Here is a 20,415-nt window from a genome sequence, read left to right as displayed (position 1 = left end):
TGTGCTTTCAGCTGCTGGATAAACTTTTCAAGCCTTTTGGGTAACAGGGATTGGTGAAGGGAGGAGCAGAGAAAGACACCATTTTATATCTGTGTTTTAGCCCATGCCTATGTTTAACAGTCTGGAGGAAGAGCTGCACAGGTCGAACAGTACGCGAGCTGCTGTGCTGGCAAAGGGCTGCCTGGGAGCTGGTTAGACAGAAGCCTGCCTGGATTGCCTGGGACTCATACCTAGAAGATCCCAGCCTAGAGAGCATTGCTGTTACGTGGCTGCAATCCTACTCCTGCAGAGGACAGGCACAAAGTTTCAGAGGAAGCCAATAGCAGGAGAGGAGGAAAGGAAACAAAGAGGAGCAAACCAAGCTCCAAATGTTACTTAGTAATCAGGATATTCCATTAATTTCCACACAGGAGGAAGTTTGCACTGATTAGAGGCACAAGCCTCTTGTTAAAGCCATTCCTCCCTCCAAGTATTTAATCTTGCAGCAGCTGCCAGACTGCAGATGTGGCCTTAACAGGCAAGCATCGCTCCCTAAGCAAGGCTGAGCCATCAGACAGTGTTTGAAATGCAGACACCATCCTCATCTCCATAAAGGATGGAAGAATAATCTAAAATCCGCACTCACCACTTCCACAGATCTTATCTTCTCAGAAGCATCTGTAGCAGGTATGATATGAGATTAATTCCCCCAGTGTTAAAGGGGCACCTTGATTCCTGGTGAGGTTCCTCTGCTCTCTGCCTGGGCTGTCTTTCCCCACCACATTCTGGGCAGCAGCAGCGGGTCTTTGGGGACCCCCCAGAGCAGAGGCTCCTTTTGCTTCCCCCGCTCCCCTTGTTAAGGCTCTACAGAAATTCTTGTTATATGTGGGCAGGCCACTGGTTTGCCAGGCACCCGATATGGCTCTGGTTCCAAACTGGTTTTTTTTTTTTTTATGTTGTGTTCTTAGCATCTCCCTCAGGGCGTATTCAACATTTCCACCTCATGTTTGCCAGGCAATATTGTGACCCACTTCCAGTCATACTGATACCTTTGGGCACCAGTACCACACAAACAGACAGACCCCCATGCCCTCTAACCGCAATCGTTTAATCCCTTAATCCTCACTCCCCTCCTTTGGTGACCCCTTAGCTTTTCTAATAAGCAGGCTAAGCAAGGCTTCGGTCTGAAAACAAACAGGAGATGCACAGCCCAAAGTCTGGGAGTACCCTCTCCCAAAACAGGACATAGAATTTCTGCTAGCAGAGCCTTGAAGTCTCTTACCCAGCTGTGAGCCCTAGCACATACCACCATTATCACATGGGGAGCTCCCTCCTTTCCCGGTCTCGTCCCTACAGCACACCCTGCTCCACTGGCTCCGTAGGGAGCTGATGGGCCTAGCTCACAAACATTAAAATACTCATTTAAAGTATCTAAAAAGTATACAGTTCTAAACAAGAGGGCTTGTAAACAGTCTCTCAGTTCTTTTCTGGGATACATTGCTGTCATGTTCAAGGTGAGCTTGGCACCCATACAGCAATACCACAATATCTAGAAAGCTGTCCTGCCTGGGTGTGATCTACTTTTCATCAAAACAGTTCACAGAAGAACTATATAAACATTCTTCCAAACAGGGGAACAGAAGCAAAGCAAGAGCATTGTCTGATGTCAAATCAGCATCAGAACCAAGACAAGCCATCCAGACCTTATTCCCATACTCATCCTTCAGTCACCCCGTTCCTATAACAGGTTTCAATAATGCAGAGTGGAACTACTTTGACTTATAAGCACATGGTGAGCTGCTGTTCCAATCTGTATTTGTCATGCAGGCCCACCAGTGAATGTCAGCTGCAACATTTTCATCAACAGCTTTGGTTCGATTGCAGAAACAACTATGGTAAGTAAAAATCACAGCACAGCTGCTCAGCTACTGGCTCAGCCTCATTGCACTCCCAGTAAGTGTTGCATCACCCTTCTCTTTAGCACAACCAGAGGAAAATATTGTCTCTGTGTTCCCAAGTTTACCTAAGATTTGAGTAAATTAACAGTCAACACAAGACTCACACTGTATGTACTATTTTATTGGATACCTTCGTTGGTGTTATAGGCAATAAACACTCCGTTCCTACACAATCTAGCAGAGACAATCCACAGACTGCAAGGGAGAAGGGCAAGCCCACAAGGGATCCCTGTGCAACATACAGGGCACATTACAATGACATGTTTTTCAATATATCTGTCCTACATTGCAAGATGCATTGGAGCAGTTATACAAAGATGCCAAGGGATCACAGTAAGCCGGATGCTCCATAAAATTAGCATAGACTGGCATATAAGAGAAAGAGAGAGAGAGATGAAGTTCACCTCCAAGACATGCTGCAGGGACTTGCTATCCTCTCCAGATGCCACTCATTTCATAGTCTATCTTCCATAGAAAAAATTCCCATGGGAACCCAAGAACACCCTCTGGGCACATTGCTTTGTCTAGAAATACCCAAGCCAGCTCTGACAAGCTAGTCCAGATGTCAGGCTGACGCAGCGTTGCACACAACCTAATATAACACACTTCTTTGGGGACAGCAATTCTACTTGTAAATGGCTGATGAGAACAGAAGCAACACATGTACGTAAACATCTAAAAATGAGAGCCCAGAAAGCTAGAGCAATCTTTGGGATTTGCTAACCTGGGATTTACTCTGCAGAGCAGCTGGTCTCTCCTCACTGCTTGAGGATGCAGCAGGCCAAAGAAGCAGTGTTAGCTCCCTACCACAGTTTCTGGGAAGGGCAGAAGGACCCATCATGAAGGGATTTTGAGACATAGACCTGACTACTTTGAATTCAAGCAAGTGACCAAATATCTGTGGAGGGAAAAAGCTTGGGTGGCAGAGGCACAATTCAACATTTTACCATAAAGAAGGCAGCAGTAGTCTATCACTGACCCTTGAGACTGATGATGGTAACGCTTCCCCAGCCACTTCACTGGCCAAAAGAGAAAGAACAACATTATGGTTTAAAACTCAATCATTACGCACCCTAAGCCCGTCCAGGTTCAGGTACTACATCATCTTTTATTTGGTTACTATTGCACTACTACCTGCAGGAGAAAAGCCACAAGTTTTTATGGATACTAGACATGCAATTAGAGAAGCCCTTAAAATATCTCCATAGCAGGTCTATTAGTTCCTACAAAAAAAATACTACTGCTGCCATTTAAGGTTACACTGCCTGAATCTCACAAATCGGCATAAAACATGAGGTTACCATGCAGAGGATTAGTGAGATTGTAGGTGAATGCTCACTTACAGTTTGAGGCATCATGGAAGGTAGAGGAAGAGGAGAAAAATATAGGAAAATAGAACAAAATCAGTATCTGCTACAGCCACTTGGGTCTACAAACCTCAGACGGGAGGAGAATGAGTTGGGGCTGAGAAAAGGCAGAAAGCCTTTCCAGAGTAGGCAGAAAGCTGATATCTGCCCCACAAAGGTTCAAAATGAACAAGGCAAGAAATGGAGACCTGAAAACTCTTGCAAGGATAGAAGGAAAAAAGAGAAAAAAACCACAAAAACCCCACACAAAACCAAAGTCATCCTCCAAAGTGAATTCCCCAAAGCAGAGCTGACTTAGAGCAAGGGAAGTAAACTCCTTTAAGCATCCTGCAGAACTAGAGACTCAACATAAAAGCCTCTACTGGTGCACATAATTGATTGAACATTTATGTTGGATATAAGCTATGAGCCACAATCTATCAGCCCCACTTGCAATCAGCTCTAAGGGCAAGAGAACCCGCAACTGGGAACAAATCCTTGTTAACTCAACAGGTGCTTCAAGGGGAAAGCTACTACCAGCTACATCAGCCAGACAAGTCCAGATAGCCTCCTTCTGCACCTTCAGCATTACTACAACAGCACATCCAACAGCAAGGGGTTCCAGAGGACAAATGCACAATGCATCTACTCTATCCATTTATTTTTATTAAAAACACGAAACAAAAGAAAACCTCACCACCACCACAAGCTGTTAAATCCCTTTTTGTGCTTCAAAAGCACAAACACCTTCCTCCCAGCCATACCAGAGTAGGAAACCCATAGTAAAGCTAGAAGTTCGTCACTCAAAATGAAACGGAAGTCAAGCACCTAGGGAACAGGGTCTTCATTTTAAAGTGAATAAACTGCACCAGCTTTGGCATTTCTTTGTAGCATGAGACAACTGGCAGGATTATCTGAGCATTTCACCTAACAAATTTCCTGCTATAAAAAGCAAACTTGGAATTAAGCAATGCCCTTGATCTCTCTTCCAATGGAAGCTGCAGTTTTATGGATCTCTCACGGGCTTAGGCAGCTGGGAGCATTTTGTATACAGTGAAGACACATGGAGAAACAGGAATTTTTTTTAAATATCATCACACAGAGTTGCTAGGAGGTGGACTCAATGCTCAAGATGACACCTTCCAGTCCCATGTTTTAAAGAGGACCCATACGCAGCAAACAAGAGTGTAAAAGAGATAAAGCCACAAAACAGCCAGAACAGGCTCCCTTAGACACAAATTTATTTCTGCTGATTTCATGCCATAGTTATCCCATCTGAAAAAAGCAAACCAAATGTAACCTTCCAGCCAGCTGCAATACAGCCACAATTAGTCTCCCAGCATCTCCTAAGGACAGGAGAAGCTAGAGGCTGCAACTGTCCAAACATTACATACTTGTTCAGAGACAGCTGTACGTGAGCTTTCCAATGAGATAACAAACCATCCTGCAAAACAGACTAAGCAACTCACTCCAGCCTCACAAGCCATGGTGCAGCAGATAGCAAATACGCCCGATGAGATGTACAGGTCACATTTAATACTGTGCCCACTCACCCCAAGGTCAGCAAGAGACACAAGTATCAATGCACAAAGCCTGTAGCAAAGGCTAGGTTTTGAGCTCCATTTTCTGCAGTCAGTCATTCTTAAAACCAACCATCTGTCCCACAGAGATGATAAGCATATAACAAGTCATGCAATACAAAATGAAAAGGTTTTCACAACATCTCACAGCCTGCTGCAGTTTCAATGGTAGGCCTGCAGTGTTTTGGCTATCTCTATGGTTGGAGTTTACACTGAACAGAGAAGGGAAGGAAAAAAAAAAATCCACACAAAAAACCCAAAGCACAACAAAAAAAAACCAACCCAAGCTGAAGAACAAGACCTCACTTCTAAATTCTTAAACTTGAAACTCAGGATGCTGGCTACACGCTCACCACACACTTACCTTCCTCAAGCAACAGCCTCCCTCCTCAGCAGCACCCCCAACAGAGCTACTGCTCACAGCACCTCCTCCCCTTGGCCCAGCTGTGTCTTTCATGCCAGGCTTCAAATTGGCTACTTGGCTACAGCTGTGGCAAAGAAACGAGGTCCCTTATTAACCCTTCCAAGGTCTGCTTCCAGTGTGGTTTTTTGGTGGGGGGTTTTTTGTTTGTTTTTTTCACACTCAGTGCATTGTGATGATCCTTTGCAGGGCAAGTAGCCTTAAAAATGTTTGTTCATTCCATTTCTAATGAATTAACTCAATGCCCATAAACCCCCTTGTGCTCTGCTGTCCAAGTGGGATAACAGAATCCCCTCCTGAGGAATTTCAGTCTCTACTCTGGGGGTTTTTTTCATCAGCAAAATGTAAATCTACCAAAGCAAAGTCTCCTATCAAAACTGTTCAGTGTAGATGTTGGTCTGACAGAACCCCTGAGTCAGGGGCTGAAACCTATTGAGTTTCCTGAGAGCCTCCATCCCTTCTTCACAGCACTACCTCCAGCCTGCCACTGCTTTCATCAGCGTTCTCATCATCAGATGCCAAGACTGTGGTATCTTGGGAAGGAAAGGTCTGAAATGATCTTCCATTTCCTTGGCTCCTTGCAAGGCCACTGAGCAGAATTTCATTTCAGCATTATCAGATTGAACTACTTTGATCACTTCACTTATTTTCTTCCTGCCCTGTGTCATTTCCCCCTTGGGAGTAAAATGCCTTTGTGCCTAATTGCAAAGCTCCTGAATGCCTTCACAACACCGAGTTGCTGCTCTCCACTCCCAAGCCAGCCAGAGGAGCAGGCTGCACAAGATAATCAATGCCTGGATGTAGTTGGCACACAAATGAGGAGCTCAAGTGATAAGAAAGATATGGAGAAAGAGATTTTTTTGCTGAGTTTGCAGCCCTAGTAAAACTTTTTTTTTTTTTTTGCTTGAAAGTTCATATCGAAATTGGTTCCATTCTGTCCATCGTTTAAGAATAACTGTGGACTTCTTGGTGATTCTAATTAAGATCTCATACAACAGCATCCAGGAGGAACACTGTATATCTCCAGGTAGCCAACGAATGAGTGTTGTTTAGCTCATCACCTCAGCTTGACTGCAATGCCGAGGCATGAAGCATTCAACACACTGGATCCTTTCGCTGGTAGAGAATACTGTAACCCCTATCTTGGGCTTGTCACAGCCACAGACATACCCCATTTGCTCTCCACACCTTCCGCTGCCTCCTCAGTCTGTGTCACATCCAGTTTGCAGTCTCAGTGTTTGTTTTTACATTTATGTACAAATAAGCCTGGACACAAGAAACCTAAAAGGCTGCTCAGCACCTTCAATACTACACTGCAATGCAGCTGGTTGTCATAAGGGAAAAGGCATCCGGGAGGAAACAACAGTTCTCAGTGGCCGGGACTGTGGAATAAACCCACTGGGAAGTCAGATCTTCATAAACACACACAGAGGTAAAATACTAACGCCATAAAATGGCAGAGAACTGTATTCAGTGCATGTATTATATTTCTTTGGCCTTGCCTTTTTTTATATCACAACATAATTGCTCAAGTGTCTACATTCCAAAACAAAAAATATCCATTGCAAACACTTTTCTCCAAAAGAGAAGCACAAAGAATATCATGCACCAGAGTTACTCACCACGCTGCTGAACATCCCCTGGAGATGAGTGAGAAGGGGCCTTCTCACAGCCATCTCCTGTGAGAAGTTAATTTTTATTTGGTCTAAAGCACATGATTAAGATCCTTCATCACAGTGATGAAGACTATGGCAGTCATTCTGTCTATGGCCTCTTATGCCTGCTGTGGTGGCCACGTAAACCACACTACACCTCTCTTCTCACCCTTTCCTTTCCTTTTGGCAAGTTTGGGAGCTGAAGCAGTGAATTTACTCCAGCAACAAAGCTTATCCGTGGCAACACAGGCTGTTGTAGAGAGATTGGCTCCATTCCCCCCTCCCCCTTACAACACTCCATCAGGCTGAGAACACTTCTGGGCAGCTACCACTGAAGTTTCTTCCAAACATGAGTTTAATTTGTGTTATACATGACATAAGCCCCCAACTGGAGCTGACCTGCTAGCATCCAGCTTATTTGTAGCTGAATAAGCAAAACAACCATTTGCTTTCTACCTATTAGGTCAGTGACATTGATTTCCTCTGACCGCAATGGCAGATCTTTACACACAGAAAAGGGAGAAATGAAAGTACACAAGTTGTTCGGGGAGCTGCTGCATGCCATGGGAAATGGAGATTCAGGTTTGCTTTTCTTTTCCAGGTTTGCGTGATTGGCTAGTCCTGCACTAAGACCCCGGTTCCTAGCTGTCCAAAGCTATTCACATTTTCTCAAGACACATTATCCAGGATGGACAGAGATGAATAATTAAGTCAGAGGGATGCATTAGGACTTGTGAAAGTCACATTTGGAATATCAGCAGAAAGAGAGAGTGCTGCAACTCTTTCTCGTGTTCAGAGGTCTGCTCCTTTTAGTGTCAAGTCCTTGGTCCATTTGCTGTTGTCACAATCACTAATGTCATTAGCAGCTTCCGTGCTCCGAGGATGCAGATGGCACTAAGTGGCCAAATTCTGGACCATGAGCTTGGCTATGAACTGCCCCATCCAAAACATAAGGCACCCAAGACATAATTCTCTCCCAGCCCTCCAGTGTGACTGGACTCCACAAGAGTCATGTCCTCCTGGACAAGAGGCTGTGGCTTCATAGTCAAGCGAACACTTGAGGCAGCAACATCAGACTGTCCTTCACATGCACCCTTCAACTCCAGAGCTTTGTGTTTCCCCGATGGAACAGACAGGGAGATCTCCTCAGAGATGCGAAACAGACTCACTGAAAGAAAGGTCCTAGTGCCTGCAGCAGGTATTAGATACCAGCAAGCACATCAGACACTCCTCATTAAATGTCTCTTAATAAAAGTCTTCAAAGTACAATAGTATTAGAAAGGCACAAAAGAAACCCTGAATCATGATAGCAACTATTAGTTTGGGCCAGGGCAGTGAAATTGGTTTATTATATGCTGCTCTTCAGACACAGTCTGCCTCTATACTTAGAAAATGTCAATTAATTTATGGACATGGAGCTTTTATCCCTCTCCTGATATCTGGCGCGTCCTCTCCCCATTTCAATTTGTTGGCTCACTTTGTTATGTGAAATTCAGCAGAAAAGGGGCACGCCGTTCACCCTGGGAAGCTATTGGTCTGACAGGGAGAACAGAAACTGCCTTTAATTGTCCAGGAAAGTGTCTGAACCCGACCTCAGCAGCCAGCCTTGGCCTGGGAAACTCAGAGGAGCTGTAAGACACACAGTTATGAGGCAGATATCATTTGCTGGGGGACTGGCTTCAATTAAAGAAGATGGCCATCCTATAAAATCTGTAGCATTTATGGCATTTTGGCACCAGAGAGGGGACCCAGAACACTCACTTAGGATTAGGAGAGCAGGCTTCATGCACATCCCTCTCATGTTCACATATTCTCACCAAGGGCAGCTGCTGCCGTCAGTTCATCTGAGTTACCCTTATATTAGTGGACACAGAGGGAATATCCCTTCCATGGACTGCCTGTCTCACCGTACCTTTTCTTTTCAAAGTCTGGAGGAACCATAGATAATCACAATATGGGATGGCTCAACACTGAAAGGAAGTTGGCTTCGGTCTCCTTTCCCCCTTAATCCTCTGCAACAATCATCGTGCTGACACCAGCCCTTACGACCTCCACAACTGAACATCACTTCTCCAGCCTCGGGGTTCAGACTAGAGGTCTTGACACTTCACACGCAGCTGACGATTGCTGTGACGGAGGGATGCAAGGATAGGCAGCTGCTCATGCTATGAGATAGCTGCAAGCTACAGAGCTAAAAATAATGACAGTTCCTTGAGAAATAATGCCAAGAAGGCTTGCCATAGCTTGGGAAATAAGGCCTAGACATGGTTTGTTTTTGAGAATGATTTTAGTACATGTTCCCCAGTTCTCAGCACGCTCAGCCTGCTCTGAGCACTAACCGCATTTCTCTGCTCCCTGCTTACACCGTGCAGGATTACAGGGTGAACATCTTCCTGCGACAGCAGTGGAATGACCCACGGCTGGCGTACAATGAGTACCCTGACGACTCTCTGGACCTGGACCCCTCTATGCTGGACTCCATCTGGAAGCCTGACTTGTTCTTCGCTAATGAGAAAGGGGCCCATTTCCATGAGATTACCACAGACAACAAGCTTCTGAGGATCTCCAGAAATGGCAATGTCCTCTACAGCATCAGGTGAGGTGACTCAATGTGGAGAGCTCCACCGAGGTTGGGGAGGGCAGAGCTAAACTCCCGCTGTCTAAGCCTAAAATGAGAAAGTGAACACTTTGAGCATGCCATTGGATAAAAGAAATTGAGGGGGTTTAAAAGTGACAGATCATAATAATTAACAATGTCATAGAAATGTGGTGGGAAGGGACCTCTGGAGATCTCCCATGCAACCTCCTCCTGACAATTGACAACAACAGATCAGGTCAGCTGTGGCTTTGTCTGGGAAAATTGAAATACCTCATGGATGGAGATCCAGCCTGTGACAGAGTTTCATCCGCCCTCTGGGGCAGATTCCTTCACAGAAATATCACTGAAAAGTGAAACATATTCTTATTTTCCTGACCAATATTGGTTTGTTTGTTTAGGTTTTTTTAATTAAATACAGCTACACAAGCTAAAAGAAAGAAAAAAGTCATTAACCAGCTCCTCATGTTGACCTTTACATCCAGCATTAACCTGTGCTTAACAGCAGTGGGGTATACAGTTCCCTGTTTGCATATTCTAAGCATATCCAAGCACATCCTTGGGGGAGCAAAGTCATGTGCTGTAACTGAAGAAGTCTTTCTGCAGCCACCCCAAGAAGAAGTTGGAAAAAGTTTGGAATCCTTCTGAGAAAGAGCCACCAGCTACTTGAGCTTCAAGTCTGATTTTGCATTAGTAGCTTCCCTTTAAAAGAAAGCATGCAGAACACCATTATATTTCTTCATGGTTAAATTAGAAGATGCCCATCCAAAAGGACTGGGCAGCCTGGCAGTACTCTATACCACACATTAATGAAGAGCTTGAAACAGAGATAAATTTTCCTGTTCCTCATGCCTCCCACCAGAAGTCAGGCCCTTGGAGCAGGATGGTGCTTTCAAAAGGCATGGAGATTGCACACCATGAGCTGGGCTGGCTCCGGGACAGCAGAGACCACTGCGTAGCTGGGGGTACTTCCACACCCCCAGGTAGCTCTGTCCTCAGGACATGCTAAGACACAACTATGCCTGGGAAATTTATTTTCAGAAACAGTTTTATTTGCAGAAGGGAGAGGAAAAAATTGAATGAAAAAGGGAGGATGGGAAATGCCTCCTTACATCAGTAGTTGAATCCATGCTGGAGCAGAAGGATGTGGTTACTTCAGCCAGATGGTCACCACACGCTGCTGCTTCTACAGCAGGCAGAAAAGTGATAACCAGGAAGGTGTCAGCATATTGAGATCATGCATATTGAGATCAAGGGTTAGTCTGGGAAGGAATTGCTCATCGCTATTTTTTTCAGTCCAAGGAATTCTGCTCCTCCCTAGTAGATTCCTTAAGATCCCTAATGTAAAATTACTGAGATATTATAGTAACACAAGCCTAAAACCAGCTGTATGACATGAAAACTAGTAGAAGCCCATGCAAAACTATGTTTTGAAAACGGCAGCAATTCCTGACAAAAAATTAGGGAAACTGCTAAGTTGAGCTCCATGGCTTTGTCTCAGCATAACTCTTCCCATTTATCCCTTTATCACTAGATCCAAGAATCAGTCAGTGAAGCTGAATTAATTGCACTGAATTTCCCACAGGAAATCAATCCAATCCTCCACCCTCAGTTCACTTCCAACTCCATCCACTCTTTATTTTAAACCAATGAAATTAAGATCAAACTTCATGAGCTTAAAGAGGGAAACTTTAACTCTATCTGGAAAACTTTTTCACCTCATGTATAATGTAAATTTGCTGAATGTACGCACACCCCATCTCACATTGCAGCTCCCAGTGGTAGCCATGGGGAAGAAAAAGCACGGAGCTGTAAAATGGATCATAAACAGCTTAATTCTGCAAAGTAGACAGCCTCCATCAAACATCCAGGTGATTCCAGTCCAAAGACCAGATCCCTGATGGCCAAAACAGTCAGAGAATTGCCATGCACGTTGGCTGAATGTGAAGCCTCACATTTCTTAATTACTAAAAACAGGCAGGTAGTAAAACTGCCACCAGCATCTTGGCAGGGAGCGTGGCACAGAGTTCTGTTCCAGATGGGTTTGCAGGAGCACAGAGGAGAAATAACGGGCCACCGCAGCCCGGGGGATGCCCTGCGAAACAGAGCAAAGACTCAGCAGGGGCGTGGAGCAATGTGGCTGAGCTGATCACTCTCTTCCAGGCAAAAACTTTTACTGTTTTTAAAAAAAGAACTTTCTTATCTACCTCATTTCCAAATGAAAATATAGGTTTCTTTTAAAGCACATTTTCCTGTGAAAACCAAAAAGAAAGAGGAAGATGGAAGAGCACAATGTAAATGCAAAGAGTTTCCAAAAGGAGAAACAGTCTTTCCCCTTAAAAAAAAAAAGTTTCCATCTAAAGTGCTCTGCCATTTTCTAACTGGCTCTTTGCTACTACTATTTGCAATAGTCAAACTCCAGTCAAGGCACTTACAAGAAGGTGGACTTTGTCCCACGGACCGAACACTCAGCATGGTCAGCACTGGGTTCACCCAAAATCACCCTTGAGGATTTCACTCTCTGATCCCTTCTCAGCACACACTTGTCCAGCATGTGCTCAGCACCTCGTGACCCAGTTGCAGCCACAGTCACCCCTGTTTCACATCTGGCAGATATTTACAGTAAAATCTTCTCAAGGGGCTTGTCTGGACATCTAATTGAAGGCTTATCTCTCTGATCAGAGATGGCATCCCCTGACAGAGATGCGATGAGTAAAACAAAGTGGGCAAAGGCTAGTGGTGACTCTCTTCTACTCAGGCGTTTGTTTAAATACAGAAAATGCAGTCGCTTTAATAAAGAGAAAACTTGAACAGGTCGATTCTTTCTACTGTCACAACATCGTCTGTCCCAACATGCCTCTAAACTCAAGCAGAGAATTTCCTCCAACATCAGGATTTAAGTTAAAATATCTTTCCCTCCTGCTAAGTTTCTAGTAGGTCTGATGATTGAAAAATTCAATTTCTGTCCCCCAGGAAATTTTGCTATTTCTACATCAAGGCAAAAAGCTGAAAAATCTAAACACTTCAGGGAACAGCATTTTCAGCATTATCAAACCAAATAACACAAGTCTAGCTATCGGAATCAAATCATTTAATATCAGCTTGTTGAACCAAACAAACATTTTGAGCATAGATCACGGTATAGGGCAGCACAGCAATATACCTCAGAAAACGCAGCCTGCACCTGGTGGAAAATGGAGCTTGACAGCCAAAAGTAGAGGTCTCAGGAGGCACGGCAGGAACTCAGGAAGATACAGAGGTCCATATTGACTTACCACAGGGCATTTTCCCTACAGAAAATCCCACCAAACTCTTTCTTTTCCCCCACAGTAATGTGTGATCTTGTTCAAAGTTGGTTTGTTTTGATTTTTGTTTCTTTTTTTTTCCTGACACAGAAACATTCTGTTCAGAGATTTCCAAACAGTCCCAGTCTCTAGAAATGTATCTGGGGGGGTCCAGAGGATGGGGTTTGGCTTGCTGCTAATCCAGACTGTTGTGAACCTGAGGCAAAAAATTAAGAGAGAAGCAGAGAAACTGTTTGGTGTGGGAACTCTTTGTTCTGCACAGTCCAAAACAACATTGCAATGAAACGCCATCTGCAGCAGGTGACTCTGCTGGGAGTTATATCACAGATCCAAATGCTCGGCATTTCTAATGATTTACAACACTGCGTGTGAAAACACAGGCAGGGAAGAGGTGAATGAGTCATTCCCTCCAGCGCATCAGTGTGTCTCGGGCAAGGTACCAGCCTGTTTGCAACACTGGATGTCTGAGGGGGTTCGCTCCCTCATCGGTACCACAAACTGTTTGGCATTCCCCTGTGCTGTCTTCTCTCTTCAGGATTACGCTGACTCTGGCCTGCCCCATGGACCTGAAGAACTTCCCCATGGATGTGCAGACGTGCATCATGCAGTTAGAAAGCTGTGAGTTCCCCGTACATCTCCATTCTGGAGAGGAGACAATGTGTTTTCCCTCTCCCTCTCCCCTGCCATCTCCATCCCCATCTGCAACCCATTCCCAGTTCAGCCTTCTGTGGAGGCTTACTCAAGAACCACTTGCTCAGGATTTTTCATTCATTTGGCACATGTGACATTTCCTAGAGAAGCCAAACCTGAAAAGATCCCCCGAGAGAAGCCCTGGCTTGCTTGTATTTACATTGGCCTTTCACTATGGAGGAGAAAGGTGAAAGTGTTTTCAGCTGTAAATGGGAATTTTTCTCTCTGGATGAACATCTGCCCCTTGTACATGTTACTTATCCCAAAGGAGGGAAAGACAATGAACAAATTCATTCAGAGAAAGAGGTCAAGTTTGAAAAAACAGCAAACAGCTCAACAAGCCAAATTCAAGGAGAAATGTGATTTATTGCAGACAATTCATCGCATGTCGTCACAGCTCCAGTGCAGGTCATTACCCTAGTTTTTACCATATGCTTAAGCAGTTCTGTCTCAACCCAAATCCCATCTCTTACAGCATTGCCAAGGAGGGCCAGGATAAGTCCCTGCCTCCAAGCATAGCTCTCTTCTAAAAATTTGTCCCTTTCCAGATCAGTATTTAATATGTGTCACATGGTATTTGTCCCCCCCCCAACAGTTGGCTACACAATGAACGATCTCATATTTGAGTGGCAAGAAAAAGGAGCCGTGCAAGTTGCCGATGGGCTGACATTGCCTCAGTTTATCCTCAAAGAAGAAAAAGACTTGAGATACTGCACAAAGCACTACAACACAGGTCAGTGCTGTTTACCCTTAGCTGCTGGGTTCATTAGAGAATAATTCAGGCCTGTGCATTTGCCGGAGACTCTTGCTATGTCTGACGGCACTCTGGTGATAGAAGCCTTGTCCTACACGGCTAGGAACAATACAAATGTGAATACACATACACATGTTACCAGTAAATATACACATGTATAGCCAATATAAAGCTAACAGACACAAATGTGTGGAACCTTCTTGTCCCCAGTAACATCTGCATGAGTTTAAGAGCGTGTGGTCTGCACCTTCTCTCACAACATCTTTTACCTTTGATGCAAGGGAGCAGTTGAAATTTAAGTGACAAAGGACATACTGCCAAGAGCTTTCTTGTTGTACATTTGTATTTCAGAACTGGGCAACAGCTGTTAATTTCCTCCTCTAACAAGACTCTGGTTCTAGGCAATGCAAGGAAAGTCCCCAAACAATAGCTGAAAACAGGAGGTTCACCGTGCCTTATCAGTAGTCTCCCATGTATCTCCCATCTTTCTCAGGCAAGTTCACCTGTATAGAAGCTCGTTTCCACCTGGAGCGGCAGATGGGCTATTACTTGATCCAGATGTACATCCCCAGCCTCCTTATTGTCATTCTGTCCTGGATCTCCTTCTGGATCAATATGGATGCTGCACCTGCTCGTGTTGGCCTGGGGATCACCACAGTGCTCACTATGACCACGCAGAGCTCTGGTTCCCGAGCATCACTGCCCAAGGTAGGGAACACATCTTCACAGAGGGACAAAACGTGTACTTTCTGGGGACAGCACATAAATAAGTCACCACATAGATCTTCCTGCTCAACACAAGAGCCATTCTTCTGCCATTGCCCTATACCAGTTCAAAAGCAAGCAGAACAAATTCCAGTACCCTCGTGCTAAAGTTTTAGCAGAGTTGCTATGACTAGCAGTAAAACTTCCCCTAAGATTCAGCACTCACCCCAAGATTCCAGGATCCACTACAGATCCCAGTAACAAGGAGGTCTGTACCTTACAAACCCCTGCAACCACCACACATGGATGTGCACTCTACATTCTAGCTTTTTACTCACCTGACCATCATACTTTTATAATAGTACTTAATTTCCCTGTTATGAAGGGCTTCTGGTATGATCAGATTGGATTACTATTTTCCTTGCATATAAACCATCACAATCAAGACCCGGATAAATTAAAAACTGTGGAATTATTGCTGCTTAAGAGCCCAGGAGCAGTTTCAGTGGCCTGATAATACATTCATGTTAAATGAGCTAGATTTTGGTATCCAGGAGCAGATGTGAACTATATAATGGATTGATCAATGCCTTACCTTGGGAGTAACATGTAAAATAGCAAGCAAAAAGGCATTTGGGTGAAGAAGCCATGCCATCTCACTCTGTCTCTGACTCCTAGGTGTCCTACGTGAAGGCCATAGACATCTGGATGGCCGTGTGCTTGCTGTTTGTGTTCTCTGCACTTCTAGAGTACGCTGCTGTCAACTTTGTGTCTCGGCAGCACAAAGAGCTGCTCAGGTTCAGAAGGAAGAGGAGGCACCATAAGGTAATACATAAAGCATGAATGACACAGCTGGAATCTGTCCCAGCAGAACATCACTACATGGTCAACTGAACCGAGCCACTAACTCCCAGGGAAGTCGTCAGTATATGGCCAGGTGTTAAAGAGGGTCACACATCAAAAAGCAGCACTACCTCAGTGAATTGTGTCTCTTCTAACAGTCTTGCTGACCCCAGGAGTCTAGCAAGCTGGGTTTTGTTAGCTAGCCAAGTGGCCTAAGCCAAAAGGGCCGTTCTCAACAGAACAATTTTCACACAGCAATGTTCTGGTCTGAGTTCTCCTCTTCAGAAGACACAGTGAGGGCCGGGGGGAGGCAGGCAGGGAGGTGTGAGGGATGTCTATCAGAGAACAGCATCCCCCAACAAGACAGCCTACATTAGCCCGGAGGTAAGTGACACCTCTTTTGATTCTGTCATCTCCATGTTCAAAAGCATCTGCTTCTCAGACTGACTGCAAATTCCTCTCGAAGGAAAACAGCATTATTCTCAGCCTTAGCCTCGCTCCGTGCTTACTCGCCATGACTGACACCAACTCGAGCAGCATGCATCACATAGACACACATCTCCTGCAGCCTGGACTCTGCTAGCTTTTAGGCTGAGGTACCAGAGCAAAGATTTCACCTCACAGGATGCACTAGAAAGAAACATAAAGGTGATTGTAATCACAAGAGCAAAGACACTTAAAAATTGTTCTTAATTAACTAGTAGAATCGGGTAGGTGGTATCAAATTTTCAGCACCAGCCTGAGAGGCTGCCCTCAAGCTCGCATTAAAAGGCCAGTAAATTTGCTAAGAAAGAAAAACACAGAACATTTTTCTGATGGGAATCTCAAGAGAGCCCCTAGGAGAGCACCAAGGTCTGCCTAAAATATTCCTCACAGGTATTTGCCTACCCTCTATTTTAAAGAGCCCTCCGTGATCTACCCCACCCAGAGACACTCCCTACTCCCCCCCATTCCATTGCTTCACTGTCCCAGCCATTAAAAGTCCTTCCCAGGGTCTAACCTGTCCTACAGCAGTTCACAGCGTGTGCTTGGAGAACTGCCACCATTCCAGCAAGCAGTGGGGGCTAAGGAGCGGGAATCCCTGTCTCCTTGTAGATTTGCCTCTTTCTGCTTCAGTTGTTCTATCTGCAAAACAGGAGATAATTGTTCACTCATCCCCAGCCCAGTCAGGACCAGGGATGAAAAGTGTTGAACAAATGCAAGGGAAAAGAAGTAACAGATGAGACCATCAGCACTCATTGGTTTTGTCCGGCCAGAGCAAGACACTGCCATCTCAAAATCAACCGAGGCAGTTTTGGTTCAGAAAACGCAGCCTACTGAATAGAGCCAAAGCTAAAACCACCCAACAAGGGTGCCTCATAGTGCTTTTATCTCTTCATCTAAATTCAGACATCCTGTCTCTGGATCTGTGCTGTTGCATGCAGATTGTTCTGTTGATAAAACAATAAGGAGAAAAAAGCCACTAATATACAGATGAGTTTAAAAGATATTTGCCAGAGATGTTCCATTGAACACAAGGCTGCTATTACAATCCCTACCCAATCTCACAGCAGTTTAATTGGAACAAAGCATAAACAAAAACACTTGCAAAAGCAAAATGAACAAGGTTTGCAGGCTCATCAGAAAACTAGGAGCTGACTGCAAATATGCAAATGGATTAGTGCAGCTGCCAAAGATCCTAATTGCTCTGTCCCAATGTCCTGACTTGCCTGGGTAGCTCTGCTAGTTTAGGTATAACATGCCGGGCTAAAAATAAGTGGGATGTTGCAGTGGTACATGCTGGTGGAGGCAGCTGGGGACTGGACCAGCCCATGTCCACATTTATTAGGTCTGCCCAAATCAAAACCCCTCCAGGTCCCCATCCACCCTCATGCCAGTGCCTCCTCCGCAGTGCAGGTTCTGGCCACCCGTACAGTAGAACTCCTGCATTGCTTCTCATCAGAAAATCAGCCTTTTAACTGAAAAATTCTCTCCAAGAGAAGAATTTCTGTGAACCTTGACTCCTAGCTCACCAAGTGTTTCTTACTAGATCATCAGCACCTGGACTCAGTCAGCCCTGAGAACAGCTGGGTCCTAATTTTTGGTGCCTCAGTTTCCCCAACCAGAGCACTGTCTCCTCACAGAGGCATTGTTAGGAGGCAAAGACATTTAAGGATTGTCAAGTCTCAGATGCCAGGGACCAGAGATACACCAAGGGGACACAATCAGAGCAGGAAAGAATTACCCAAAGGCCTGCAAATTTGAATTAGCCAGGACTCTGAAACAAGACTGCTGGTAGGTCACACAACTCACCAGCTTGCCACCCTCTCCCCAAACAAAACAAAACAAACAAAAAAAAAAAACCAAAACCACCCACCAAAAAAAACCCCAAAGAAAGAAGGCTTGAATTTATTTGGATTGTTTTGCTTTGCTCAGATATGCCGGCGTGCTCTTCCTTCTGCTCCTCCATCCCACGCAGCTACCCGCTCGATACAGGGGCCATCCAGAAAAGACACTCTGTAAAAAAGAGAGGAAGGGGCAGCAGGGCACACTGGGCAGGTGGGGTACAAAGGAGGGGGTCAGTAGGTCAGCACTGGGGGACACAGTGTGGGTCAGCCCCCATGACAGATAATTAGTGCCAATTAGCCTCACTGACCTGTAGGCAAGAGACTTGGGTTTCTGACCCTGCCTCTGCAACTCATTGGTTGTATTACTTTGGCCAGACTTGAGTTTTCCTGTGATTACATGCCCGTGTTTGGTAAAATAGGGCTAAATTGTTCTGAGCAGCCTGCAAGGCCCCCACCAAAAACCAGCAATAACATTTGCCTTTAGACTGGAAAATAAATTATTTTTCTTACTCAGTAATTGGAATTAGCATAACCAGCCACGTCTTACTGTTGATGCACAGAAGGGCACCTCACCTAAAAGATGGCTAGTGGGGAGGGGCTGTGGGGTCCTATGGGCAGGCGAGCGGACGGCTGGTTGCACGTTGTCTGCAGAGGTCTTTTCCTGGACAGGTCTCAGCGCCTGCGTGTCCATGTAACTCCGTAGGAAGTCACACGCCGTGGCTTGAACTATGTGAGTTACATGGAGCCCACTCCTTCTGGGCAAGCTGACACCGCATAGGCAAAGCAAAGAAGGTGCTGATGGGGGGGGGGGAGGGAGAGGCAGAAGCAAAACAGGGGATGCAGTTGGAAAAATGAAAGCAGTACCATAAACCCTTCAAGTATGTCAAAGACCCCAATGGGGTGGAAGTCAGTCCTGTTCTCCATGGGGTGCCTGGATCCCCTGATTTGCATCTGTGCATCACACAGCTGGCACCCCTCTATAAGGCTGATCTCCCAAGAGCAGAGGGTTTGTCCAAGGGCGCTGAGGTCGGGGCATGACAGAGGTGTCTTTCCCTTGCAGAGCAGGGAGCTGTCAGTGGAGAGCCTTATAGCGAGGGTGCACTGTCTATATCTCATTTTAAGTAGAGTCCCATGCTGAATCTGTTTCAGGAGGACGAAGCTGGTGAAGGCAGGTTCAACTTCACTGCCTACGGGATGGGACCAGCTTGCCTACAAGCCAAGGACGGCATCTCCGTCAAGGGTGCCAACAACAACAACACAGCCAACCCAGTTCCCCCGCCATCCCGCTCCCCCGAGGAGATGCGAAAGCTCTTCATTCAGCGAGCCAAGAAGATCGACAAGATCTCACGCATCGGCTTCCCCATGGCATTCCTCATCTTCAACATTTTCTACTGGATCATCTACAAGATTGTCCGCAGAGAGGATGTGCACAACCAGTGAGGGAAGGGGGGCAGCTGGGAGGGAGCGAGCAATCCTTTATATATGTGCAATAGCAATGCAGCAATGCATGAATTTAAGAATGTGGCAATATTTACTAAAAAAAAAAAAAAAAAAAAAGGGGGGGGAGGGGGGCTGGGAGGGACTTTTAATCATTTGAACTGAGGATAACCAGCACAGGGAGGAGAAAAAAAAGCTCTTGATCTGGGAAGTGCAGGGTGGGGGTTAGTTTTACGGCATAGGAAGGTTTGGATTGCTCCAGCTGCAATCCAAGCAGTGTAATATATTAATATATATTCATGCTTAATTATAATGCAAAAAGAAAACAATCAAAAAAAAGATAAAAAAATTCCTTTTTTTAACGTATTAACAGCTTAGATTCTCAAGTCACTGGAATGATTCATAATTCCATGTGCAGGAACGACTGCAATTACGCTTTATCTGACTTTTGCTATAGAAAGGCCATACCAGTCAAGCACGTGGGGAAGAAAAGCCCTAACAAAAGGGAAAAAAAAAAACCAAACAGAAAATAATTCTATGCGTGTCTAGGTTTTGCACTTTGAAAACTGGATAGATGGGGAAACTTAAGAAAGAGGCTGTGGGTAGTTGTTCATTTTATATATTTACTTTTTTTAGTCACGGGTTTGCTGATCAAACACTTTGTGACTTTTGGATAGAGGAAAGCAAATACATTATCTCTCTCATCCCCATCAGAGAGCATCCAATAGGAAATGCAAGAAGGACATCAGGGCCTTCATCAGAAATCGCAGGTACCGTCTGTCCTTTTAAATGACCTGACAGGATTTGAGTCCCAGGAGT

At 45.1% G+C, this 20,415-nt stretch overlaps 1 protein-coding gene across 1 annotated transcript in view; it reads left to right on the top strand.

The window, feature by feature from the left end:
- GLRA1 (glycine receptor alpha 1) overlaps positions 1-19,599 on the top strand; it is a 37,913-nt gene extending 18,314 nt beyond the window's left edge. Inside the window, exons 3-9 of the mRNA XM_054841827.1 lie at positions 1,807-1,874; positions 9,312-9,535; positions 13,376-13,458; positions 14,126-14,263; positions 14,778-14,992; positions 15,668-15,814; positions 19,285-19,599. Coding sequence (XP_054697802.1) covers positions 1,807-1,874; positions 9,312-9,535; positions 13,376-13,458; positions 14,126-14,263; positions 14,778-14,992; positions 15,668-15,814; positions 19,285-19,599 — 1,190 coding nt within the window. The remainder of the gene's footprint in view (positions 1-1,806; positions 1,875-9,311; positions 9,536-13,375; positions 13,459-14,125; positions 14,264-14,777; positions 14,993-15,667; positions 15,815-19,284) is intronic.
- The last annotated feature ends 816 nt before the right edge of the window (positions 19,600-20,415 follow it).

The sequence above is a fragment of the Grus americana genome, chromosome 14 (assembly GCF_028858705.1).
Source record: "Grus americana isolate bGruAme1 chromosome 14, bGruAme1.mat, whole genome shotgun sequence".
Taxonomy (NCBI): domain Eukaryota; kingdom Metazoa; phylum Chordata; class Aves; order Gruiformes; family Gruidae; genus Grus; species Grus americana.
This window is presented reverse-complemented; position numbering and strand designations above follow the sequence as displayed.